The 20,857-nt window shown below is 47.7% G+C and overlaps 1 protein-coding gene across 2 annotated transcripts in view; it reads right to left on the bottom strand.

The window, feature by feature from the left end:
• Nucleotides 1-20,857, bottom strand: part of LOC140730792 (5'-nucleotidase-like) — a 76,767-nt gene that overhangs the window by 39,018 nt on the left and 16,892 nt on the right. Inside the window, exon 1 of one of the 2 annotated variants that reach the window (XM_073051688.1) lies at nucleotides 16,089-16,172. The exons of the other annotated variant lie outside the window; for it this stretch is intronic. Within the exon in view, the coding sequence (XP_072907789.1) occupies nucleotides 16,089-16,100 (12 nt within the window). The 5' untranslated portion in view covers nucleotides 16,101-16,172. Of the gene's footprint in view, nucleotides 1-16,088; nucleotides 16,173-20,857 lie in introns of those variants that run through there. 2 annotated transcript variants of the gene reach the window in all.

Here is a 20,857-nt window from a genome sequence, read left to right as displayed (position 1 = left end):
ATAGGAGAAGACCGGAGGGGGAGGGATGAAGCTAAGAGCTGGAAAGGTGATTGGCAAGAGGGATACGGAGCTGGAGAAGGGAAAGGATCATGGGACGGGAGGCCTCTCTTACTCCTTCTATCTTGGTGCGACCGAGCGCCCAGCGATACAACTGGACAGGCAGGCTGGTCTCATCAGCCTTGGTTGGCAGCCAGTCGAGGAGAAGGACAACTCCGATTCCAAACCCGGGTAGATGGGACTCGTTAGCCTTGCCAGGCAGTCTGTCTAGGAGATGGAAAACCCCCACGCACAACCTACAGGCTTGTGGTCACCACAGTCACTGCAGGTCCCCCGGGCTAAAGAACAGAATCGGTCTGCGCACACTGATCCTCACTACAAGCCAGCAGGAAGAAATAAAGTCGTACAGCAATGGAGAAGAGGCACCAACAGCTCATCCTCATCACTCCTCAGGATTCATCCTCCCTCCTGATCTTCACAAGTGAAGAACAGCCATCATCATCAGATGGGCACCTGGATGATATGGAAAAGGAGGGCTATGTGGGAGGGAAGGGGCAGATTGATCTTAGCGTAGGTTAAAAGGTCGGTACAACACATTGAGCCATAGGGCCTGTAATGCGCGGTAGAGTTCGATGTTCTATCACATTGCAGCTTCCTGACTGAACTTGCACATTAAGCTTGATAGAATCTCAGACTGGAACTTTCTGTTCCTCTGCACCTGCGATTTCTGCTCATTTAGAAAGTAGTTTTTGAGCATGTTTAAATCTGACATGAGGAAGGTGTTTAAAGGCCAGCTGTACAGAGTGTGGGACAGGAAAGGTGTGTTCCAGTAGGAAGGAAGAACCAGCATGGCAGGGTGATGTTAATACAACTAGTTAAGGAGAAAAACAGGAGTGCCTGTGAGGCATAGGAAATTCAAATTAAATGGTGTCCCTGAGGATTGCAAAGAAACCAGGAAAGAGCTCAAGAAGGGAATTAGGAGAGTCAGGAGTGGCCGTGGAAAGTAGGATTAAGGAGAATCCTACACATACATCAGCAGCAAGAGGATAACTCAGGAGAGGGCAAGTCCACTCAAGGATAAAGGAGGAGACATGTACTTGTAGGCAAAGGATGCGGGCGAGATCGGAAATGAGTACTTTTCATCTGTATTAGGTAAGGACAAGGATGCGGGCTCGGAGGATGATGAGATCAGAGTAGAGCGTGCTAACATGCTGCGGCATTCTCAGATACAGAGTGAGGTACCGATGGGTCTCTTCAAGAAAATTTAGCTGGATAAGGCCCACGGTGTACTCCAGGTTATAGACAAAGGCAGGAGATAAGATTTTTGAGGCCTTGGCTAGGCTCTGGTGTCCTTTCACGTGAGGCTCTGCAAGACTAGCAAGTAGCAAATGTTTTTCAGTTATTTGAGAAGGGAAGTAGTTATAATCCAGGAAACTGTAGGCCAGTGTGTCTCAGGTCGGTTACTGGAGAGGATTCTCAGAAAGAGGATTTATGAGCATTTGGAAAACTATGGCCTGATTAGGCACAGTAAACATAGCCTTGTGAGGGGAAAGACATGCCTTAGAAACATAGAAAACCTACAGCACAATACAGGCCTTTCAGTGCATAAAGTTGTGCCGAATATGTCCCTCTTAGAAATTACTAGGGTTACCCATAGCCCTCTATTTTTCTAAGCTCCATGTACCTATCCAAAAGTCCCTTAAAAGACCCTATCGTATCCGCCTCCACCACCTTTGCCGGCAGCCCATTCCACACACTCACCACTCTGAGTAAAAAACTTTACCCCTGACATCTCCTCTGTACCGACTCCCCAGCACCTTCAACCTGTGTCCTCTTGTGGCAACCATTTCAGCCCTGGGAAAAAGCCTCTGACTATCCACACGATCAATGCCTCTCATCATCTTATACACCTCTATCAGGTCACCTCTCATCCTCCATCGCTCCAAGGAGAAAAGGCCGAGTTCACTCAACCTATTCTCATAAGGCATGCTCCCCAATCCAGGCAACATCCTTGTAAATCTCCTCTGCACCCTTTCTATGGTTTCCACATCCTTCCTGTAGTGAGGCGACCAGAACTGAGCACAGTACTCCAAGTGGGGTCTGACCAGGGTCCTATATAGCTACAACATTACCTCTCAGCTCTTAAATTCAATTCCACGATTGATGAAGGCAAATACACCGTACGCCTTCTTAACCATAGAGTCAACCTGCACAGCTGCTTTGAGCGTCCTATGGACTCGGACCCCAAGATCCCTCTGATCCTCCACATTGCCAAGAGTCTTACATTATTCTACCATCATAATTGACCTACCAAAATGAACCACTCCACACTTTTCTGGGTTGAACTCTATCTGCCACTTCTCAGCCCAGTTTTGCATCCTATTAATGTTCCGCTGTAACCTCTGACAGCCCTCCACACTACCGCAAAACCACCAACCTTTGTGTCATCAACAAACATCCCTCCACTTCCTCATCCAGGTCATTTATAAAAATCACGAAGAGTAAGGGTCCCAGAACAGATCCCTGAGGCACATCACTGGTCACCGATCTCCATGCAGAGTACGACTTGTCTACAACCACTCTTTGCCTTCTGTGGGCAAGCCAGTTCTGGATCCACAAAGCAATGTCCCCTTGGATCCCATGCCTCCTTACTTTCTCAATAAGCCTTGCATGGGGTACCTTATCAAATGCCTTGCTGAAATCCATATACACTACATCTACTGCTCTACCTTCATCAATGTGTTTAGTGACATCCTCAAAAAATTCAATCAGGCTCGTAAGGCAAGACCTGCCCTTGACAAAGCCATGCTGACTATTCCTAATCATATTATACCTCTCCAAATGTTCATAAATCCTGCCTCTCAGGATCTTCTCCATCAACTTCCCAACCACTGAAGTAAGACTCACTGGTCTATCATTTCCTGGGCTATGTCTGCTCCGTTTCTTGAATAAGGGAACAACATCTGCAACCCTCCAATCCTCCGGAACCTCTCCCGTCCCCATTGATGATGCAAAGATCATCGCCGGAGGCTCAGCAAACTCCTCCCTCGCCTCCCACAGTAGCCTGGGATACATCTCATCCGGTCCCAGCGACTTATCCAACTCGATGCTTTCCAAAAGCTCCAGCACTGACTTGATAGAGTTTCTGGAGGACATGACGAAGGTAAAGCTCGGGGTGTTGTCTACATGGCATTTGACAAGACTCATTCAAAATCCTGAGGCACACGGGATCCACAACAACTTGGCCATTTGGATTCAGAATTAGCCGCCCAAAGAATTCAGAGAATAGTAGTTGCTGTGGCTTACTCTGCTCAGAGGTCTAGGACTAGTGGTGTTCTGCAGTGATCCATACTGGGACCACTGCTGTTTGTGACATATATAAAATAACTTGGATGAAAATGTAGATAGACGGGTTCACGTGTTCACAGACAATACAGAGATTATTGGTGTTGTGGATAGCGTAGAAGGTTGCCAAAGGATAGAGCTAGTATAGATCAATTTCAGATATGGAAGAAACGCAAGTTTGAGATTAATATGGGCAGATGTGAGGTGTTGCACTTTGGGAGATCAAATGTAACTGACAGGATCCTCAACAGTGCTTGCCTTTATTTTTTGAGGTATTGAGTCCAACAGCCAGGAGGTTATGTTGCAGCTTTATAAAGCTCTGGGAAGGCTTATACTCAGTGCTAGTTGCCCCTTTGTAGAAAGGAGGTTGAGGCTTTGCGAGGTTACAGAGAGGTTTACTGGGATGCTCCTGGATCAGAAGGTTGAGGAGATGGAGACTCTTGGGCTCTTTTTCTGGAGTGACGGAGTCTGAGAGGAGACCTTTTAGAGGATTATATGATTGCGTGTGGCATACAGTAGACAGACAACTGGTATCTTTTCTCAGGATTACTAGAGGGCATGTATTTAAGGAGAAAGGGGATAAGCTCAGATGAGGTGCGAGGGGCAAGTTTTATCCACACAGAGAGTGGTGGGTGCCTGGAATGGGCTGCCAGGGCAGTGGTGGAGGCATTTCAGAGGCTTGCGAATGTGCAGGAGATGAAGGGATGTGTAGGCAGAGTATGTTCATTTAGCTAGGCATTTTATTACAAGAGTAATTAGTTCTGCACAAGATCATTGACTGAAAGGCCGTTTACTGTGCTGTACTGTTCTATAGTCTAGTAGTTCTAGAGACAGGTAGGCAGAGGAGGTGAGGTGGCTATATTGGTAAAAAAATTAAAATCAAAACTTTAGAAAGATTTAGAAAGAGGCGACAGAGGATCACAAGATGTAGATTCCTTGTGGGTAGTTAAGAAAGTACAAGGGTAAAACGACCCTGACAGGAGCCTCCGAACAGTAGTCAGGTTGTGAGCTACAGGAGATAGAAAAGGCACATCAAAAGGTGATGCACCATCAATAACTCACGCTGAGACTTAGGAAACGAGATATCGGCTTTCATTGACTGGAAGAATAAACAGCACTACGTCCTGGGGAAAATGAGGGAGAGCAGCAGCCCACAGTCGCCTTTATACAGGGGTCTGTGGGAGGAGCCACAGGAGCAGTCAGCAGGGTCTGTGGGAGGAGCCACAGGAGCAGTCAGACAGGTATATCTAGTTCACCACAAAAGGGTAATGTTATGATCATCATGGGGATTTCAAAATGCAGGTAGACGGGGAAAATCAAGTTGGTACTGGATCCCAAGAAAAGGAATTTGCAGAGTGCGTATGAGATGACTTCTTAGAGCAGATTATTGCTGAGCTGACTGGGGAAAAGGCAATTCTGAATTGGATGTTGTGTAATTAAATCTTGCCTGACGATTCTGTTGAAATTCTGTAAGAAAGGACAGCCAGTGAATGTTCAGAAGGCTTCTGGCTAAGTGCTGCACACAAGCCTGCTAAACAAGATAAATTAAGATAAGATAAACAAGATAATCCGTGGTATTACTAGCATGGATAGAAGACTGACAGACAGGCAGGAGGCAGAGAGAGGAAGTAGAGTCGTCTCTACTTCCTGAGGAGACTGAGGCTCTTTACCATCTGCCAGACGATGCTGAGGATGTTCTACGAGTCTGTGGTGGCCAGTGCTATCATGTTTGCTGTTGTGTGCTGGGGCAGCAGGCTGAGGGTAGCAGACACCAACAGAATCAACAAACTCATTTGTAAGGCCAGTGATGTTGTGGGGGTGGAACTGGACTCTCTGACGGTGGTGTCTGAAAAGAGGATGCTGTCCAAGTTGCATGCCATCTTGGACAATGACTCCCATCCACTCCATAATGTACTGGTTAGGCACAGGAGTACATTCAGCCAGAGACTCATTCCACCGAGATGTAACACTGAGCGTCACAGGAAGTCATTCCTACCTGTAGCCATCAAACTTTACAACTCCTCCCTCGGAGTGTCAGACACCCTGAGCCAATAGGCTGGTCCTGGACTTATTTCCACTTGGCATGATTAACTTATTATTATTTAATTATTTGTGGTTTTATATTGCTATATTTCTTCACTATTCTTGGTTGGTGCGACTGTAACAAAACCCAATTTCCCTCGGGATGAATAAAGTCTGTCTGTAAAGGGGGCCCTTTCTGGTTGGCTGCCGGTGAATAGTGGTGTTTCACAGGGGTTGGTGTTGGGACCATTTCTTTCCGCATTTGCATGATGGAACTGATGGCTTTACAGCCAAATTTGAAGATGATACGAAGATAGGGGGAGGGGCAGTTAATATTGACGAAACAGAGATTCTGCAGGGGAACTTAAAAAGTTTGGAAGATGGGTAACAAAAGTGGATGATGGAATACAGTGTACACTGCCCTACAATTCGGAATCGGATGTTCAAAGTATTTTACGATTTCTCTTCCAAGATTCCCTTAAGATTAATGTGCGGGTTGAGTCAGTGGTGAGAAAAGCATTTGCAGTGTTAACGTTCATTTCAAGAGGACTAGACTATAAAAGCAAGGATATAATGCTGAGGTCTAATGAGACATTGGCGAGACTGCACTTACAGTACTGTGAGCAGTCTTTGGGCCCCTTACGTCCTAACTCTGCTACTACAGTATATCTTAAGGTCTTCATTTTTGTTCTTCCTAGCAAAGTGGATAACCCCACACTTCCCTATGCCATGTTCCATCTGCCACTTCTTTTCCTACTCTTTTAACTCCTCCAAGGGCAGCACAACGCTTTACGGTACCAGTGACCCGGGTTCAATTCCCATAACACGGTAGTGTAGTGATTAGCACAACACTGTACAGTACCAGTGACCCGGTTCAATTCCCATCGCACGGTAGCGTAGTGGTTAGCACAAAACTTTACAGTACCAGTGACCCGGTTCAATTCCCATCGCACGGTAGGGTAGTGGTTAGCACAACGCTTTACAGTACCAGTGACCCGGGTTCAATTCCCATCGCACGGTAGTGTAGTGGTTAGCACAACGCTTTACAGTACCAGTGACCCGAGTTCAATTCCCATCGCACGGTAGTGTAGTGGTTAGCACAACGTTTACAGTACCAGTGACCCGGGTTCAATTCCCATCACACGGTAGTGTAGTGGTTAACACAACACTTTACGGTACCGGTGACCCGGGTTCAATTCCCATCGCACGGTAGCGTAGTGGTTAGCACAAAACTTTACAGTACCAGAGACCCGGTTCAATTCCCATCGCACGGTAGGGTAGTGGTTAGCACAACACTTTACAGTACCAGTGACCCGGGTTCAATTCCCATCACACGGTAGTGTAGTGGTTAACACAACACTTTACAGTACCAGTGACCCGGGTTCAATTCCCATCGCACGGTAGTGTAGTGGTTAGCACAACACTTTACAGTACCAGTGACCCGGGTTCAATTCCCATCGCACGGTAGTGTAGTGGTTAGCACAACACTTTACAGTACCAGTGACCCGGGTTCAATTCCCATCACACGGTAGTGTAGTGGTTAACACAACACTTTACGGTACCTGTGACCCGGGTTCAATTCCCATCGCACGGTAGTGTAGTGGTTAGCACAACACTTTACAGTACCAGTGACCCGGGTTCAATTCCCATCACACGGTAGTGTAGTGGTTAGCACAACGCTTTACAGTACCAGTGACCCGGGTTCAATTCCCATCGCACGGTAGTGTAGTGATTAGCACAACGTTTACAGTACCAGTGACCCGGGTTCAATTCCCATCGCACGGTAGTGTAGTGGTTAGCACAACACTTTACAGTACCAGTGACCCGGGTTCAATTCCTGCCGCTGCCTGTAAGGAGTTTTCCCCGTGATCGCCAGGGTTTCCTCCCACGGCCCCGAGACGTACTAGTTGGTAGGTTAATTGGCCTTTGTAAACTGTCCAGTGATTAGGTTAGCATTAAATCAGGGGTTGCGGGACAGCGTGACACGAAGAGCTAGCAGGGCCTGTTCCACGCTGAATCTCAATAAATAAATGGAAACCTGCCCATGTCTTTGACAGACTTCCTGTCTCCACGACACTACCTGCCCCTCTGCCTATCTTGGTTTTGTTAATTCCATCAGTTGCTTTAGCTATTGAAGTATAAAGTGAAAAGTTATGGTCCCAACACTAACCTTCGCAGAATTCCATTAGTCACCAACATCCGTCTTGAAGCAAACTCATTGGCTTCTCCCAGTCGCTAATTATTGGTTATTGAAACTGTTACTTTCTCAAAGAGTTCTATCAGATTTGTCAGGTAAAATCTCCCCTTAATGAAACCATGCTAACTTTGTCCTTTTTCCAAGTGCAGGTCGGCCACGTCGATCTGGCAATAGTAATCCAGATCCATTGTTGGTTCAGATATAGTTTTGGCCAAACTAATTTCAAATTTCCTGCATCGCCGTGTGATGCACCATCAATAACTCTCGGAGACCACCACACAACATCCTGGAGACTGAGGGAGGAGCAGTGCCTCCAATCGCCTTTATACCGGGGTCTGTGGGAGGAGCCACAGGAGCTGTCAGCGGGGGGTCAGTGGGAGGAGCCACAGGAGCAGTCAGCAGGGGTCAGTGGGAGGAGCCACAGGAGCAGTCAGCAGGGGTCTGTGGGAGGAGCCACAGGAGCAGTCAGCAGGGGGTCAGTGGGAGGAGCCACAGGAGCAGTCAGCAGGGGTCTGTGGGAGGAGCCACAGGAGCAGTCAGCAGGGGGTCAGTGGGAGGAGCCACAGGAGCAGTCAGCAGGGGTCAGTGGGAGGAGCCACAGGAGCAGTCAGCAGGGGTCTGTGGGAGGAGCCACAGGAGCAGTCAGCAGGGGGTCAGTGGGAGGAGCCACAGGAGCAGTCAGCAGGGGTCTGTGGGAGGAGCCACAGGAGCTGTCAGCGGGGGGTCAGTGGGAGGAGCCACAGGAGCAGTCAGCAGGGGTCAGTGGGAGGAGCCACAGGAGCAGTCAGCAGGGGTCTGTGGGAGGAGCCACAGGAGCAGTCAGCAGGGGGTCAGTGGGAGGAGCCACAGGAGCAGTCAGCAGGGGTCTGTGGGAGGAGCCACAGGAGCAGTCAGCAGGGGGTCAGTGGGAGGAGCCACAGGAGCAGTCAGCAGGGGTCAGTGGGAGGAGCCACAGGAGCAGTCAGCAGGGGTCTGTGGGAGGAGCCACAGGAGCAGTCAGCAGGGGGTCAGTGGGAGGAGCCACAGGAGCAGTCAGCAGGGGTCTGTGGGAGGAGCCACAGGAGCAGTCAGCAGGGGTCTGTGGGAGGAGCCACAGGAGCAGTCAGCAGGGGGTCTGTGGGAGGAGCCACAGGAGCAGTCAGCAGGGGTCAGTGGGAGGAGCCACAGGAGCTGTCAGCGGGGGGTCAGTGGGAGGAGCCACAGGAGCAGTCAGCAGGGGTCAGTGGGAGGAGCCACAGGAGCAGTCAGCAGGGGTCTGTGGGAGGAGCCACAGGAGCAGTCAGCAGGGGGTCAGTGGGAGGAGCCACAGGAGCAGTCAGCAGGGGTCTGTGGGAGGAGCCACAGGAGCAGTCAGCAGGGGGTCTGTGGGAGGAGCCACAGGAGCAGTCAGCAGGGGTCTGTGGGAGGAGCCACAGGAGCAGTCAGCAGGGGTCTGTGGGAGGAGCCACAGGAGCAGTCAGCAGGGGTCTGTGGGAGGAGCCACAGGAGCAGTCAGCAGGGGGTCAGTGGGAGGAGCCACAGGAGCAGTCAGCAGGGGTCTGTGGGAGGAGCCACAGGAGCAGTCAGCAGGGGGTCAGTGGGAGGAGCCACAGGAGCAGTCAGCAGGGGTCTGTGGGAGGAGCCACAGGAGCAGTCAGCAGGGGGTCAGTGGGAGGAGCCACAGGAGCAGTCAGCGGGGGGTCTGTGGGAGGAGCCACAGGAGCAGTCAGCAGGGGGGGGCACGTCCAGACGGGTATATGTAGTTCACCACACCTTGCCAGCCCATCACCACTGTCCTGGTGGCACCATTAGTGGAATCAGCAGTTGGCAAGGTTTTTAAAGGAAGCAAGTCGTTCCTCTGTGCTAGTCTGCATTTATTTTTACAACCTATGCATATCTGGCCCCAGTCTTGTCTTCATTCACTAAAGGAAATGCTTCTCGTGGTGTAAAGTGAAAACACCGTGTGTCATCTATGCATGAGAAGGCAGAAGTTCTGAAAAAAGCTCGACAGTGGAGTGTCTGAAATGCATACGCGACTTGTATAACACCGGCTCTTCCACAGTTTACGATGTAAAGAAACAAAAAGAAAAGCTACTGCATTTCCTTACTGACAGCCAATCAAAAAACCAGACATGCATCAGGAAAACGACGAAAGAAGGAAGATGTTCACCACGAGACAAAGTTGTTTAAACTCCGCATCAGCAAAGGTGTAGAACTGTCAGGAGTGATGGTGAAGGAGCAAGCGGAATTATTTCATGAAGAATTAGTACTGGATTATGACTGTGATTACGGTGAAGGGTGGTTTCAGCGTTTCAGGCAGAGCCATAGCATAAAATTTCACGCACGGTATGGTGAAAATCAGTCACCAGACAAGGAAGAGTTCGCTTAGTTACTTTCTGATGAAAATTTAAGTCCCATGCAGTCTAATGCATCAAAACTGTCTTATTAACCCAACCATCTGATTCAGCAAGATCACTGCACAGGTCTCAATCATACCGGATTTGTGGTGTCAACCTTTACTCTGAAACCTCATCCTTAACAAAAGACCAGCCACTGAGGTCAGGCTAACCAGCCCACAATTTCCTGTCTTCTGCGTCCTTCCTTTCCTAAGTAGCAGTGTCAGGTTGTGATTTTCCTGTCCTCTGGAACTCTCCTGACCTGGAAGCTCACTAACCGAGGTCATGCCTTATATTTTTAAACAGTTCCCCATTCTCCCTCAAGATCAAGTGTCTTCTTCACACCCCTCCAAATCTTGCATTATTTCAGTCAAATCCTCCCTCACTCTAGTCCCTGGCAGATACAAGCCCAGCCTGTTCAAAACCTCCCCATGAGGCAACTCACTTGCTCCACATACGAGCCTCCTAAGTCAATTCTGACCATCCACATCCTACTTGAAGACTAACACAGTACTCCCAATACTACCTGCATAATGCCTTTTAGAACTGAAGCATCACTTCCAATAATTTTGTGTTCATTTACACGATACCATGCTATCAACTTTCCCATTTAGCCACTGTTTCTGTGTAGGAATCCTGCATTTGGACTCCCAATTCTCTCGGAATCCCAGAGCAATGTAGCCTCTCACCATTGAGATAATTCGTACACTTTGACTCAGCCAGTCCCCACATCTCACACCCTAAATCCAAGAGATTCTGCAGATGCCGGAAATCTGGAGCAGCACATAAGGTGCTGGAGGAACTCAGCGTGTCAGGCAGCTCCGTCAACATTTCGGGCCAAGACCACCATCGGTACTCGACAGGAAGGGGGTGAAGCCGCAGTAAGTTGGTGGGGGGAGGGGGGAGGAGTGCAAACTGGCCGGTGATAGATGAGATCGGTGAGGGAGACAGCAGGGGAGGGGGATGAAGTGAGAAGCTGGGAGGCGGTAGGTGGGAGCGGAAAAGGGCCGAAGAAGGATTTGATAGCAGTCGAGGTGGACCACAGGAGAAAGGTAAGGACTAAGGACACCACAGGGCGTGATGGATAGGTGAAGAGAAGGGGCGAGAGGGCAGGCAAAATGGTGAATGGAAAATGAGAGAAGGGGGAGAAATTACTGGAAGTTAAGGTCATCGCGTTAGAGGCTGCCTAGACAGTGTATGTAGTGTTGCTCCTCCAACCTTTCATACCCGCTTCAGATAGAGAGACTTCACTTACATCTCCCCCGGAATTTATTTAAATTCTCATACGGCATCCATTCCTTTCTGGGTAAACTAGCAACCACAGCCAGTATCTGACAGGGTAACTTCCATTCTGTCTTTTCTCAAAAAGTTACCTAGCCTCTTAACGGAGCATCATTTCTCAGCTTTGACGTTTTTGCCTGTCACAAGGCTCCCTATCATTTTTATGATATGGACATCTGAGTGGGTGAGTTCTCCCTGCGTCGCCTACCTCAGGAGTAACCAGGGTTGATTTCAGGGCTTCAGTTATGTGAACCAGCTGCTTCAGTCACTGCAGTGTACTGGAGGTATGCAGCAGATAGTGAGGTCAGCTGAGAAGATCATCGGGGTCTCTCTTCCTGCTATTACGGACATTGACACCACACACTACATCCGCAAAGCAAACAGCATTGTGAAGGACCCCACGCACCCCTCGTACAAACTCTTCTCCCTCCTGCCGTCTGGCAAAAGGTACCGAAGCATTCGGGCTCTCACAACCAGACTGTGCAACAGTTTCTTCCCCCAAGCCATCAGACTGGCTGATTTATTTTCCCTCTCAACCCCATTCTCCTGCCTTCTCCCATAACCTTTGACACTCTGACTAAACAAGAACCTATCAACCTTCGTCTGGCCGTCACAGCTGCGGGTGGCAATGAAGTCCATAGATTCAGCACCTAAAGAAATTTCTCCTCATCTTTGTTCTGAATTCCAAACCTGTGTCCTCTGGTCCTAGACTCCCACTCTAGGAAACACCCTCTCCACGTCCACTCTACCTAGGTCGTTCAATATTCAATAGATTTCAATGAGATCACCCCTCATTCTTCTAAACTCCATTGAGTACAGACTCAGAGTCATCAAATGCTCCTCATATGTTGTCATAAAATCTGATGTTTTGCAATATCAGTACAATGCAATGTATAAATATACTATTAATTACAATACACACACACACACACACACACACACACACACACACACACACACACACACACACACACACACACACACACACACACACACACACACACACACACACACACACACACGTCAAAATTTCTGTTACTGTGAAAAGCTAAGTGAGTAAAAGATGACTTGATTTCCAAAAGGCATAACATTAAAGATCACACATTTCTTTTAAGCAAGATTACTTTTTTATTTCCATCTTTTACAGTTTCAAAATAACAAGAAAAGAAAAGAGCCCGAAGCAAAAGTTTGGGCACCCTGCATGGTCAGTACTTAGTAACACCCCCTTTGGCAAGTATCGCAGCTTCTAAACGCTTTCTGTAGCCAGCTGAGAGTCTTTCAATTCTTGTTTGGGGGATTTTCACCCATTCTTCCTTGCAAAAGACTTCTAGTTCTGTGAGATTCTTGGGCCGTCTTGCATGCACTGCTCTTTTGAGGTCTATCCACAGATTTCCGATGATGTTTAGGTCGGGGGACTGTGAGGGCCATGGCAAAACCTTCAGCTTGCGCCTCTTGAGGTAGTCCATTGTGGATTTTGAGGTATGTTTAGGATCATTAACCTGTTGTAGAAGCCATCTTCTTTTCGTCTTCAGCTTTTTTTTTAACAGACGGTGTGATGTTTGCTTCCAGAATTTGCTGGTATTTAATTAAGTTCATTGTTCCCTCTATCAGTGCAATGTTCCCTGTGCCACTGGCTGCAACACAAGCCCAAAGCATGATCGATCCACTCCCGTGCTTAACAATTGGAGTGGTGTTCTTTTCATGAAATTCTGCACCCTTTTCTTCTGCAAACATACGTTTGCTCATTGCGGCCAAAAAGTTCTATTTTAACTTCATCAGTCCACAGGACTTGTTTCCAAAATGCTTCAGACTTGTTTAGATGTTCCTTTGCAAACTTCTGACGTTGAATTTTGTGGTAAGGACACAGGAAATGTTTTCTTCTGATGACTCTTCCATGAAGGTCATATTTGTTCAGGTGTCACTGCACAGTAGAACAGTGCACCAGCACTCCAGAGTCTGCTAAATCTTCCTGAAGGTCTTTTGCAGTCAAACGGGGGTTTTGATTTGCCTTTCTAGCAATCCTACGAGCAGTTCTCTCAGAAAGTTTTCTTGGTCTTTCAGACCTCAACTTGACCTCCACTGTTCCTGTTAACTGCATTAACAGTTAATTACATTCTCTGGCTATCCATCCCATTGGATGATGATGGTTCCTTTCAGTCAGAAAGGATACCCCACTCCTCAGAAAGGAACAGTGTGTGCGTGAATGGATTTTAGGTGAGTAGGGGGTTGCACATTAAGTTACATTACGAACTGAGGAAACAGCTACCTGAAAACACTTTGCTATCTTTTTATAGCCTTCTCCTGCTTTGTGGGCATCATTTATTTTAATTTTCAGAGTGCTAGGCAGCTGCTTAGAGGAGCCCATGGCTGCTGATTGTGGGACAAGGTTTGAGGAGTCAGGGTATTTATAAAACTTTGAAATTTGCATCACCTGGCCTTTCCTAACGATGACTGTGAACGAGCCATAGCCCTAACAAGCTAATTAAGGTCTGAGACCTTGGTAAAAGTTATCTGAGAGCTCAAATCTCTTGGGGTGCCCAAACTTTTGCATGGTGCTCCTTTCCTTTTTTTCACTCTAAAATCGTACAAAACAAAAATAATACACTAACCTTGCTTAAAATGTTGAAAAGTATGTTTCATCTTTAACTTTATGACTTTTGGAGATCAGTTCATCTTCTACTCACTGAACTATTCACAGTAACAGAAACTTTGACCAGTGGTGCCCCAACTTTAGCATGCCACTGTATATAAGTTAAATAGAAAATGCACAATAGAGGGCCAAACTAGTGAGGCAGTGCACACAGGGCATTGTCCTGACAGAACTCTGAAAGGGGAAGGGAAGAAGTTTCTTCTTACTGGGCACCACGGTAGCGTAGCGGTTAGCTCAATGCCATTACAGCTCTGAGTTCAATTCCAGCGTCCTTTGTAACAAAGTTTGCACGTTCCCCCTGTGTGTATGTGTGGGCTCCCTGAGGGAGCTTCACTTTCTTCCCACAGTCCAAAGACGTACCGGTTCGTAGGTTCATTGGTCATTGTGGACTGTCCTGTGATTAGGTTAGGTTTAAATCGGTGGGTCGCTAGGCGGTGTGGCTCATTGGGACAGAAGGGCTTGTTCCACATTGTATCTCTAAATAAATCTTTTAAAAAGTAATGGAATGTTTCAGTGTGTGTTTGGACTCCTGTACCTCCTCTCTAAAGGTTGCTGGTGTAACCTGGCTGGAAGTGGGTTGTTGGGTTCCACACTACTATAAATCCTAGCCTGTGTTACATGAATGTTTACAACCACTGGTTCCAGCCTATCTATTTATCCTCAAAACTCTCTTATATCAGTTCCCTTTCATAAATCCTGCAACCAGTAACCACCAACGTACTGTATATTTTTGAAACACGACATTTAGTACAGGCAGTCCCCGGGTTACGTACGAGTTCTGTCCCTGAGTCCATCTTTAAGTTGGATTTGTACGGAAGTCAGAACAAGTACATCTGGTATTATTTAGCGTCAGTTAGTCAAACGTTTGTCTTAGCATATAGTATATATTTTACCTTTCTATGCATATAAAACACTTAAGAAACGTATGTATTCCAATAATTAAACCACTGCGTTGCTTGGTAATAATTGTAGCTTTCATCGAGGCAGGGCCTTTCACATCCATTATTCTCACTTTATCCATTTTCCTTTAAAATTGTTCCGATCGTTGACCGACTGTAGCCTAACGCTTTTCCAATGACCGATGGCATTTCACCTCTTTCCGATCGCTTTATTATTTCCACTTTATTTTCAATCGCGGTCGTTTCCCGTCAATGGAACAGAAACACTGTGGGCGGCGGATCCCGAGCTTCGCTGGGTCCTAAGGACCCCCGCACTGAATTCCTCGGGTCCTAAACTCCACCGCACTGAGACAGGTTAAATGGGACAAGTGGGGGCTGTGCTGGGTTTGGGTATTTGATCCTCCACAATATTCCGTGTGGGAATTTAAACTGGAGATGGCAGTGTTTTTTTTACGAGGTCGAGTTGCGAGCTCGACATCAACCCGGCACGGATGGTACGGGAGTCACTGGATGGACATCAACCCGGCACGGGAGCTGTCTGTCACTAAATCGAACTCGGGACCCTCCATTCTCCAGCCCGGCGCTGATCTCACTGCACCACCAGCGGACCGGAACGGAGCGGGGCGGGGGGGGGGGGGGGGTCAGGATGAATCTTACTAAGAAAAATTTAAGCCAAATACAATGTTAAACACTCAACACAGTGTCAACGGCAACGACTTAAAATAGTGGACAGTGTTCTCCTTCCTCGGTTCGTAAGTACGAGTTGTCCATAAGTCGGATGTTCATAACTCGGGGATTACCTGTATTACTTCTAGCCTGTGTGATCTTCTCTGGATCTATTTCAGGGCATCCTTCTAACTGCCTGCCTGTATTGTGCTTCTCTCATTCCCTCTCTCTGTCTCCATCCCTCCACCTCTCTCCCTTCACTATGTGCCTGCTCCATCCGCCTCTCTCCAGTTACCTGAACATAAGAAAAATGGAGGGTTATAGGCTGTGTCGGGGTGAGGGATTAGAGTAATCATGGATTAGGTCAGCATAATACTGTGGGCCGAACAGCCTGTACTGTTCTATATTCTCTAACCCTAATGCTAATGGAGAGAAGGGCTCGGTGGAGTTAGGCATTTAATTACTGGTTTTATTGGTTCAGTACAATATCCTGAGCCATTCCTGTACATTGCTTGTTCCACTGCTCCTACTCCCTCTGTCTCTCTCCCTGCGCCACTCTCTCTCTTCACCTCCCCTGTTCCCTTTTCACTCTGCCTTCCTCCTGCACTACTCCCCCACTCCTTCTCTTACCCTTCCCATCTCAGTCTGCTCCTCACCTGTTGCCACATTTTTCAGCGTGCCTTTCTCTCTTTCTGTCTCCGGTCAGATCTGGCTCGGACCATTTCAGCCGAGTCTGTGGTGAGATGGGGCGAGGAACGAAAGGGAAGGTCAGGGTGGTGGGGGTGGGGAGAAAAGCAATACTACTTCCACCTTGCACAAGAATGTCAAAAGTTCATGATTTGAGAGATAACTTGTGGGAAAGAGACCTGTTTGTCTTTCTTCCCCAATCTGATCAAAGTTCACTTCCGTAACCATAGCTCAGAAATGCTCCCCAGCATGGCTGCCTTCCAACAGTAATAGAAAAGGAAAACATACCATAAACTGTTGACTTAAAGCATTAACCCCGACTTCCTCTCTATTCGTGTTTCAAAGTACTCAAAGTGTTTACAGTCCCTGGTTTTTATTTCAACCTTTCAGCATCTGCTGTACTTTGCTTTTCATTAGGATTACAGGATATTCACAGAGGAGAGGTACCATGCAAGTCGTAAGGAACCGTTGTTCTTTCAGCAACAATGTATCTGCTGGAGGAACTCAGTGGGTCTATGGGTGAGAGAGGGAACTGCTGACATTCCCTGCATCAGGAGGCAAAATATTGACAATTCCTTCTCCCACTCCCGTAACTGCTGCTCAACGCGCTGTTCCCCTGACAGATGGGAAGTGCTCTGGATTCCAGCATCTGCGGCCTCCAGCCTTGTTCAGTAAGGCCACAACAGATACACAATGCATATGTTAGTCATGTCACCACCACAGGAAACACTTTGAGGAAGGCAAAAGTTTATTAAATTCCCATGGGTCTGAATGACTGGTATTCGTCTGTGATCAGAGTGAACTGGAATAGTTGAATATTTGGTCCTTGCCCTGCACCAAACTATCTCACCTCAGGCAGGGAGGCAGGAGCGTACAAAATCAGACTGTCAGGAAGAGCAGGCTGATGATGGGACATAATTGCAGCCAGCAGGGTGAGTATCAGTGTATTACGGATGCAGAAACAAAAAGGGTAACAATTACAGTACTCAAAGAAAAAATGCTGTAAGCTGTTGACTTAAAACATTAACCCCGACTTCCTATTATCTCAATGTGTGGAGTATAAGAAATAAGGTGATGATCTTGTTGCTCTATTACAGATTGCCAGGTACGATGTTGTGGCCATCACTGAATCGTGACTGAAGGATGGTTGTAGCTGGGAGCTGAATATCCAAGGTTACACGTTGCATGGGAGGGATAGGAAGGCAGGCAGACGGGTTGGCTTGGCTCTGCTGGTAAAGAATGGCATCAAATCAGTAGAAAGATGTGACATAGGATCAGAAGATGTTGAATCTTTGTGGGTTGAGTTTCCAGAACTTTAGCACCGGAGTAATAGGGAAATGTTGTATAGGTTAGGACTTTATTCCCTGAAGTGGAGGACAATGAGAGATTTGATAGAGGTATACAAAATTATGAAGGATCTATTTATCTATCTATTTCAAGATACAGTGCAGAAAAGGCCCTTCTTGCCCATTGAGTCACACCGCCTGCAACCCCTGATTTAACCCGGGCCTAATCACGGGACAATTTACAATGACTAATTAACCCACTAACCGGTACGTCTTTGAACTGTGGGAGGGATCCTACAATCTCCCAGCAGAGGCCGCCAGAATTGAACTCTGAACTCTGACACCTCGAGCTGACCGTTACGCTACTGCGGGTATAGATAGGGTAAATGCAAGCAGACTTTCTCCAGTGAGTTTGGGTAGACTAGACTGAGAGGTCATAGATTGGGGTGGAAGGTGAAATATTTAAGGAGCATCTGAGGGGGGGACCCTTCATTGAGAATGTGCCAATGGAAGTGGTAGATATGAGTTTGACTTCAACATTTAAAAGGATATTTGGATAAGTACATGGATGGGAGGGGTACGGAGGTGCAGGTCGATGGGACTAGGCAAAATAATAGTTCAGCAAAGGAGCGGTGGGCCCCCCCACCCCCCAGGGGTATTGATTGTCTAATAGATGGTAGAAACCATATTTTAATTTGAGTGTGCTTACTGTCTTGCAAATACTGAATGTGTGTATTTGTGAGGCCAGTAAGCTTTTATAGTTTTGTGGGAAAAAGGAGCGGGGAGCAGTGTATTGGAACCACTGGAGGTGAAGTCAGTGGGTGAGGTGATGGTTAAGCACATTCAACACGGCAGGCACATTACAGAAAGACTTCTTTGAGTAATTGCTTTGGCTGCTTGTACTTGTGCCAGCTTTTTTCTCAAGAATCTTGGCATCCGACTGGATGGCCAAAGGAAGTACAGATTCTCCCTGGCACAAGCTTCCTTCCGCACACCAGCTAAGGGTACCACAGAAACTGGGTTACAGAAGGTCTCTTATCTTCCTCTGTTAAGAGACACTAGGCCACCTTGGCCGGGCGCCAGATGGTTGCAAGTACTTTCTGGGATGTTTGTGTGATAGTTGAGACCACCACACAGAACTGGTGATAGCTAACAACAGCAGTGTGCCATGGAGTAGCCCCCACACTCTGAGAGCTCAGCCTGTGACTGTGGGGTAGTCCCGGGACCTGGTGAGGGGGTGTCACGGTCTTTGGGATCTTCCACTGTGAATCCCGGGTTACCCTCACCCTGATAGCATCTTACTCCCCCATCCTTCAGCCCTGCCATGGTGAGTCTGCCCTACCATCACACTCTTGCGCAGCTCCCGCTCTCTGTCCGTAAGGTAGACGCTCCCTGCTATCGCTGCTGCCTGTAAGGAGTTTATACGTTCCTCCCCACGACCACACGGGTTTCCTCTGGGTGCTCCGGTTTCCTCCCACAGTCCAAAGACGTACCAGTTGGTTGGTCTTTATAAATATCCTGTGATTAGGCCTGGATTCAATTAGTAAGTTGCTGGGTGGTATGGCTCGGGGGTTTAGAAGGGCCTGTTCCACACTGAATCTCACTAAATAAATGAAATAACTCCCGCAGCTGGGCAGCACAGGCCGAACTGAAAGGTGAGCCCTCGCCGAACTTCCACAAGGAGTGTTTCTGAGCTTTGCAGGTACCCCAGAGGCCTGCTATGGTCACAGTGAAGCCACTCTGGGGTTGGAGGAGCAACATCTCATCTCTCGCCTGGCTAGCTTCCAATCTAATGGCAAGAATAACTTTTCCAGAGAAGACAGAGTGAACGTCGGCCTGAGATACCAACTGTCTTCGGTAGCTTACCAGAAAGGAGTGTAAGTTAACCTGTCACATAGAGGTCCAGAGAGGGTGTAAAAGGTTGGAAGAGCAACATCTCATAATCCGTTTAGGTAGCCTCCAACATGACTGCATGAACATTAACCTCCAACTTTGGGTCATTTCTCATCCCACCCCCTCTCTCTTCATCCACTCCCTATTCTGGCTTCCCTTTCATCCCTTCGCTTCTCCTCACCTGTGCTCTGTGTCCCTCCTCCTTCCCTGTCTCCCATGGTCCCCTCTCCTCTCCTATCAGATTGCTTCTTCTTCAGTGCTTCACCTTTTGCACCTATCACCTTCCAGCTTCTCACTTCATCCCCCTTCCCCATCCATCCACCTTCACCCTCTCAGGGTCTCACCTATCATCTGCCAACATGTACTCCTCTCCAACTTTTTATTCTGACTCCTTCCCCCTTCCTTTCCAGTCCTGCTGAAGGGTCTCGGCCCAAAGTGTCGACTGCTTATTCATTTCAATAAGTGCTGCCTGACCTGCTCAGCTCCCCCAGCAGTTGGTGTGTGTTGCTTGAGATTTCCAGCATCTGAGGAACCGCTTGTGTTCCTGACCCACCTCACGTTCTGGGGAGGTGGTGACAGCAATATTTGAAAGGCACTCAGACAGACACACGAACAGGGGATGGAGCAATACAGACCAGACGCAGGCAGATGCAATTAATTGGACTCTCATTTTGCCTGTACAGACAAGGTAACCGCAGGGCCTGTTCCTGTGCCGAACTGTTCTATATTCTTCATCACGGCCCCAACAGCACTGAGAAGGAAAGGGTGGTGCAGTGTGTATCCTTGGAATGGACACGAGTACTAAAGTCCACTCATAGTACATGGCACATAGAACAGCAGGACAGAACAGGCCACTACTAACCAAAACCTCTTCTGCCTGTACGTGATCCATTTCTCTTCACCATGAGACATAAGAGCAGAATTATGTCACTTTGCACATGGAGTCTGCTCTCCCATTCCATCATGGCAGATTTATTATCCCTCTCTACTCCATTCTCCCACCTTCTCCTCATATCCTTGATGCCCTGGCAAAACAAGAACTGATCAACACCTCTGTTGCAAATATACTCAATGACTGGGCCTCCACAAATGTCCATGGCAATGAACTGCATAGATTCACCACCCTCTGGCTAAAGGAACTCCTCTCATTTCTGTTCTAAATGGATATTCCTTTATTCCAGGGGTTCCTCACATGAGGTCCACGGACCACTTTGTTAATAGTAGGCTCCATGGCATAAAAAAGGTTGGGAGCTACTGCTCTATTCTGAGGCTGTGCCCTCTGCTCCTAGACTCACCCACCGTAGAAACATCCTCTCCACATCTATTCTATCCAGTCCTTTCAATATTCGATAGAATTGAATGAGATTCCCTCTCATTCTTCTGAACTCTAGTGTGTCCAGGTCCACTGACTGAACCTGAGTTAACCTCTAGGGAATCTTCCACATGGACTCCCAAGTCCCTTTGCACCTCTGATTCTTGATTTTTTTTCTCGTTTAGAAAATAGTCTATGCCTTTATTCCTCTATCAAAGTGCAGGACCATACACTTTCCTACACTATA

Source organism: Hemitrygon akajei, chromosome 7 (assembly GCF_048418815.1).
Source record: "Hemitrygon akajei chromosome 7, sHemAka1.3, whole genome shotgun sequence".
In the NCBI taxonomy this organism is placed as follows: domain Eukaryota; kingdom Metazoa; phylum Chordata; class Chondrichthyes; order Myliobatiformes; family Dasyatidae; genus Hemitrygon; species Hemitrygon akajei.
Note: the sequence above shows the minus strand (reverse complement) of the source record. Positions and strands in the feature narration are given on the sequence as shown.